Genomic DNA, 6,741 nt, shown 5'->3' on the forward strand with positions numbered 1-6,741 from the left:
CGCTCTGAAGAAACTAATAACATCAAGACAAACGCGCAAAGGCTCCAATGTCGAGAACAACCAAATTCGCAAGTACAGTTGAAGACAAGGACTATGGAGGACAGTCTCAAAGACCCGATCTGGACAGGGCAATTTTTATTGAGAAAGCTAAAGACTTTGTGCGTGGCATACAGTTGACCAGCCAGGAAGCTCACAGTCTACAGAAGTCTACACTAGAACAGAACAAGTCCGACCTATGGCACTCACAAAGAAAGATGAGGATATCATCAACCTGAATACATAGTATATGTCGCCCACATAGAAAAACATTCAAGCACTCTTCTTTAGTGAAGGTCATAATGTATCCCAAGTCGTTCCGCAGCAAAGATTGTCAGTACGTCATCGACCACGAGGAAAACGCAGCATCATCATTCCAAGCGAGATGCCCGAACGTTGAAGTGAAAAAATGTGGCCTTTTCGTCGACCCTGATATACCCTACGTATGCACCACTCCTGACAGCCGTATCAACAACGACGGAATCCTCGAAATAAGATGCCCTGTAACAGCACAGAATTACATGACCATCGCAGAAACCGCTCGCAACCATTCCATCGGCGTAAAAATATCGAAAGACGGCAGCTTATATCTTCCAGAATCACACAAGTACTTCTATCAAATACTAGCTCAGCTAAACATTGCGAAGAAGAGCTACTGCACACTCGCAGTGTGGTCGTCGACGGACCTGCAAGTTGTAACCATCAATAGGAACCTTGCGTTCTGGCAAAAAATATTGCCTGACATTAGGAACTTTTATGTAGGATATATGATTCCTGAGCTAGTTGATCCACGATTCACGAGACACATGGAACTACGGGATAAAGCAGTGGACATGAGCGAACTGGACGAACTTTTTAAATTCTGTGGCAACTTCATCATCCTGGCAAGCTGCATAAGAATGCTGTTCGCGTGCAGTGAGTGTAGATATCAGTAGTAGGTACTGGACTCTCACAGTGCACAACGCCCAACTGGCCTGAACACGATTTAATTAGCAATTAGAGCTAATTGGGACCCCCCACATTAATCAGCACCCTCCAGGGAGCCACCACACTAATTGGGGAAAGTCTAACTCGTGTCCAGACCAGCTGAGCGTTGTGCACTATGAGAGTCCATAAAAAAGAAAAATAATAGGCAGAAAATAAAATAAAAAGATAGAAATAGAGTGGAGAGAAACAATTTATTCGAAAATCAACGATGCCGCGGCGACGAAGCCGCTCCGCAACACCCGAGTGACCAGCGTCCGCCATGTTGGTAGTTTGCACCCAGCAGTTGCAGAGATCGACGACAGGTGGCCACTTAGTTGCAAGGCATCACACCAGATGGCGCCACCATCATAGCTCTAGACGAGAAAGACAGAGAACAACATACTAGCGCCAGGTAAAAATGACAGCACTGCTAAACAAGTCTAGGCATGCGAGAGAAAAGGTCTAACCGCTACTGCTAAACAGAAAACAGTACACATCGGGGAAAAAGGCTTACGGGGACGATCGCTTAGGCCTAACCTCAACACTACGCAGCTAACACAAGGCGGGAACCACACATCGCTAAACATGCGTCAACAGGCTTGCTCACCGCAAAACAAGTCTAAACATGCGAGAAAAGGCTTACGGGGGCGATCGCTTAGCCCTAACCACAACACTATGCAGCTAACACAAGGCGGGAACCACACATCGCTAAACATGCGAGAAAAGGCTTAACACGAGCGCGGTCACCGCTAAACACGGCAAACATACGAGGAAAGAGGCTTACGGGGGCGATCGCTTAGCCCTAACCACAACACTATGCAGCTAACACAAGGCGGGAACCACACATCGCTAAACATGCGTCAACAGGCTTGGACACCGCAAAACAAGTCTAAACATGCGAGAAAAGGCTTAACACGAGCGCGGTCACCGCTAAACACGGCAAACATACGAGAAAAGGAGCGCGTCAAATCACTCACTCACCTTTTCCCCCGCGGCAACTTCCAGCCAGCAACTGAGCGAGCGCGCGGAGCGCACGTCCATCTTCCGCGACGGTCCGAGAGAAACTGAGTGAGGCGACGCGCAGCGGGCAGCTATGGATGCGCGCGCGCCCTCTGCTCCACCCGTCCGCGCATGCGCGCGCGCGCTGCTAGCTCCCTCTGCGCCGGCCGCGGGTGTTTTCGGTTTCGGCTCTCTGCTGCGCGCGCGCGCGCGCGCTCCTAGCGGCGACGGGTGGCTTTTCAGTTTCGCTTTCATTCTCCGTTCTTTGCGCGCGCGCGTTTATCTGTATAAAGGCAGCGCGCACCGCGCTCGCGTCATCACTACGTGAAGATGTTCAGCTACCACTCTTTACAAAATTGTTCCCGCACCCACGCTTCTTGGGAAGAAGTGGAGAAGGAATGTTTCAACGGCGAAAGTCCCCGCAACGAGCTCGTCATCACTGCTTTTCGCTACGTGATAGACATGGTAGGCTTTGGCAATATAGGAGAGATCTCGCCGGGGCCGCTGCAGGAGATGGTGCGTCGGATCTACGCCCGTTACAAGAACGTCTGCATAACGGTTCCAGACGGACCCCTGGGACTAATGTGCGAATTTGTGAGCTTGGCCAACGCAGAATTCAACTACATCGCTGCAGACATCGTGGACCTTCTCGCTCGTGCCATCGCTCATATTAAGCACGCCCTGCGGAAGCAGCGACATTTGCAAGCAGTCTACATCGCCAATTTTGTCATTGATTTATTGAAATACCGATTGGTTATTGACATGCAACGCATTAAACAGTCCGAATAACTTTGACGAGACTCTGTGTGTTCTTTCACTGAAACATCTTTATTGAATACATACAAAGGACTTGGTCAATAGATGCCTACACCCTCCCTCCCTTGTCTGATCTCACGAACGCAGCATTACGAGATGATCAGACGTGCCAGAAAAGGGGAATCTTCATCGCAGCGCCGTCATTGCGCGGATCACTGCGCCAGCACGATGACGGAATGGTCATTCTTTTCGTACACCCATTCCGCTACCACACTGCCACGATGTCCCGTGCTTCTCCTGTCTGCGAGAGAGAGAGAGAGAGAGAGAGAAGCATGTCTCGACTAGAACTTTTATTCTCGATTACATGCGCGTGCAGCTCTTTGTTCCACGGTTACTCGATGCCTGACGTCGACGGTCTCGGGCTCTCTTCCGGGTTTTCCGGTGCTGCACAAAGAGGGAGTACTATCGTAATGCGATACGCGTCAAAACACCCGTAAAGCTTACCGTATTCGCAGCTCCCATAAGGGAAGGAGTGTACGGCATCCACGAGATAGCGTTTGTCGTCGTAGGGGACCAAGCTCTTCTTGAGTCTCGAAATGGTGTACATCGTTTGCTTTATACTCTGGATGGTGCACTGCTTCTGAGAGACCGCCTTTTCATTGAACAGAGAATCTCGGTACACTTCGTGCAATAAATGTTTCCGCACCACGTCTTTCTTAACTCCTTTGGCTCTCGCGATCTGTTTGTGTGACCCAGCCAAGAGAATGCTGTACATTTTCGCTCGGATGGCTACGACTTCCTGAATAACTCCGCCCCCCGTCTCGTCTTTGAAGTACCCCATCTGGTTCGCGTGCTCTTCGTTGAAAAGTGGGTGGTCTGGCGGATAGGAAGACAGATCTAACTCACTCTCAATCTTCATCAGCTGCTCTTCCAGGCTTTCACACGTGAGAGAAAAAATTACGCTGTCCGTGTCGCTATAGATCAATTGCACTGGACATGTCAAGCGAGAAAAGAGCGACTCGTAGATGAAGCTGTACATTCGGACTTTGGATATTTCAAGAATGGCAAAGCCCACGTAAAGGGGGTGCGTGCATTTGATGTGGCGTTGTTTCATCTCGTACAAGATGCACTTGTCACTCAGAATGAGAAAATGCTGACTGTCGACGGAGCTAGCCTTTCGTAGTGCACTTTCTTTGTCGTAGGCTATTGCGTACCTTTTCATGCGTCTCACATTTTGTATCGACTTACCGAACGTGCTGTTCGACATGGTTTTGTACAGAAGTCTCTCGAATTTCGTGCTCGCGGCATTCCTCAACGCGACGTTTCTCTGCACGAAGGTTCGCAAAAAGTCGTCTTGGCGGAACGAGAGGATGCTGTGAACACGTTTTATTTTCATGCCCAACCTCACGTACAGAGCGAGCAATGCATAATGAACGACGTAGCGTTCTTTGTCATAGCACGTCAGCAAGAGTTTCTTTGTGGGAGGGGCGTTCAGCGCCAACGCATCTTTCAGGTGTCGCTGGTAGGGGGACAGTTCGTTCTCGTCCACGCACCTGTGTTCGGGTGCCAGGGGAAAATCCCTGGTGAGCGCGTGCAGTTCTTCGGGATACAACAAGTCTACCACATATACGTAACCCACTTCCGAATCGTGAGGAATGTTGAGAAAATCAATCTCGCTCCACCTCGAAGGATCGACCCACTCAAAACCACCTGTCGGGAGATGGAAAGTCATCGCGTACGGGTACAAACTATTCACGTCGAGGTACTGGATAAAAGTCTTTTCTTGCTGGGGATCGTAATCGTCGCACCCCTCGTGATTAGCCCGACAGTATCTGTGGAAGCTGTTACAAATGCCTCCCCTGATTCCCTTCTCGATCGTTTCGTACATCTCGCGATCGCTCATGAGCTCGAGTTTGACTTTGGTGAGCTTCAGAGCGCTGCCCCACGCGTAGCTGGCGAGGGACACGGTGCGTAGGATATCCATCCCATCCGTCTCTAGCGCGATCTTCCTGAAATACAGCACGACGTCGCAGAGCTGACAGGCGTCGAGCGTGACGTAGAGACGCGTGTAACCACCGAGGTTCTTACATTCGAACAATTCGAAAATCTCTAGGGCGTACTGATAGTCCTCGTCCGTGATCTCTTGGTCGTTCAGGTCACTTTTGAAAGCTTCCTTTGGCGGTAGTGCGGGCAAATTGTACGCTTCGAAACTGTCGACGAAGGTGTACGGGTAAATGCCCTTCCTGAGGAGGCGCCGGAAACGGTCACCATACATTTGGCGGGTACAATGAAACGCGCTCTCGCCACCGCTCGCGAGCAGGGTTTCCACCAGGTTCGACAAGGACAGGTTGAAAAACTGCGTGGTATCGCGGAAATGGAGATCGCCAATGTTGAACCCTCTTATCTTTTCCGTACTCGAAGCTAAGATCCACGGCTCGCCCAGATTTAGAACGTGCATGTGGCGGAGAAGGGAGCTCAAATCGTATTGCAGGTTGTGCACGCACACGACGAGTTCTTTGGTATTACGACACGTAAGGTTACACGTATCACACAGCGTCGCGACAAAATTCGAAGAACCGGGCTCTACGAAGCGGGTGTGGTCGTGATGCGACACCTTCCGAGTATGTCGGTTAAATTCGATTCCACAAAATTCGCAGTGCGTAGCGCTCGCGTGCCGAAAGTGGTCTTCCATACTCATGACCAACGGCGCGGGACAACTGTTCAACCTATCGATTTGATCGCTAAATCGCTTGAGCGAGAGCAAGCATTTCTCTGCCGCGTTGGGTCCCAAATAGCCATCTAGGCCTAGTATTTTTCCGTCCCAACTTCTCACTACAACGATGCAGTACGAGCTCATCCTGTGCACACTCACAGCGTCCTTAACGAGTGCGTCCTTTTCCAAGACGCTCTCCGTGTCCAACACCGCGAAATAGGGATAGGGATGCATGTACTGTACCTTGTTGAAGGAGACACACTCCCCAGCTTTTGGCATTTCGAGAATCACTTCGTTTACGTCGCGACACAGACGTTCGTGTTGCTGCAATGCCTCTCTCGTCCCGTAACCGGACGTGCATTTCTCGCAATAAAAGTAGTCACTTCGTCCCATGAAAGTGCCAAATTTTCTGATTCCATAGAAATGCTCTCTAACCTCGAGCAAGTGGACTTTATCTTTATAGAGTGTACAGGGAACCCGTCCGGTAGATATCGAACTCGTCTGCTCGTCGAACACGTAGATGTACACGGAGATTTTGTTTTTCTCTCCCACAGGGAAATGTCTTCGTAAGTGACTGGGAAGCAGGGCGGCCAGTACGTTATGCGCGTCTCCGGATTCGAAGGATTCATGTACTTGCGGTATCTAACATAATCGTTTGGGTTGTTTCTCAACGGATGCAAGAGTGCCAGCACGCTATACTTGAAACACTCGTTTTCGTGATTCGGCGGAAGTTTGACGTTTGTGAGAGTCTTTGTTTTTCTCTTTAGCAGCTCGGGAAGCTCGACCGTGCACCCAATCCGCTTCGGTTTTAAGCGCGTTAGTTTTAAGTCGACACATTGGACGTCGTTCGAGGTGAAACCAGACCCTTCTGTCGCATAGTTTTCTACGCGTTGCGAGGACTCTGCGATGGCAGCATTTATCGCGCCTTCGATTTCTTGGCGGTTATGCACCACTCTCAAGTGAAGGTTCACGTGGAGGAGATGAGAAGTCAACCCATCGGCTCCGTCCTTAATCATGAGCACCTTCGAGCACAGACAAAATTTGAAAGGCATGGGATAAGCTTCGAGGACGCGCGTGATTACTGGAGCTATGCTCGGTAGATAAAGTCGCAAATCGTCGACGTTGTCGTCGTGTGGGGAACAGAGAAGCGTGTACCTAGTAGCCGTTCCGTCAAATGCCTCATCTGTGACAAAAAAAGGAACGAATCGTCTCTCCGTGACGGAGGGATGATTCTCTACGACGTGTTCTCGCAATTCAACGATTCTACGTCC

The 6,741-nt window shown here is 50.2% G+C and overlaps 1 protein-coding gene across 1 annotated transcript; it reads right to left on the bottom strand.

Moving 5' to 3' along the window:
• Positions 1 to 3,112: 3,112 nt before the first annotated feature.
• LOC135373031 (uncharacterized) lies at positions 3,113 to 5,356 on the bottom strand. The gene is made up of 2 exons (XM_064606346.1): positions 3,262 to 5,356; positions 3,113 to 3,201 (listed from the first exon to the last, which is right to left on the bottom strand). Exons 1-2 carry the CDS (start codon positions 5,213 to 5,215, stop codon positions 3,149 to 3,151), a joined length of 2,007 nt encoding a protein of 668 aa, XP_064462416.1. The 5' UTR covers positions 5,216 to 5,356; the 3' UTR covers positions 3,113 to 3,148.
• Between the last annotated feature and the right edge of the window lie 1,385 nt (positions 5,357 to 6,741).

Source organism: Ornithodoros turicata, unplaced genomic scaffold, assembly GCF_037126465.1.
Source record: "Ornithodoros turicata isolate Travis unplaced genomic scaffold, ASM3712646v1 Chromosome189, whole genome shotgun sequence".
In the NCBI taxonomy this organism is placed as follows: domain Eukaryota; kingdom Metazoa; phylum Arthropoda; class Arachnida; order Ixodida; family Argasidae; genus Ornithodoros; species Ornithodoros turicata.

Excerpts from the sequence above, each read along its gene's own strand:
- LOC135373031 (XM_064606346.1), bottom strand. The coding sequence starts at position 5,215 with ATGCACGTTCTAAATCTGGGCGAGCCGTGGATCTTAGCTTCGAGTACG. Across the intron at positions 3,202-3,261 it reads TTATGGGAGCTGCGAATACG|CACCGGAAAACCCGGAAGAG; the intron begins GTAAGCTTTACG and ends CTCTTTGTGCAG.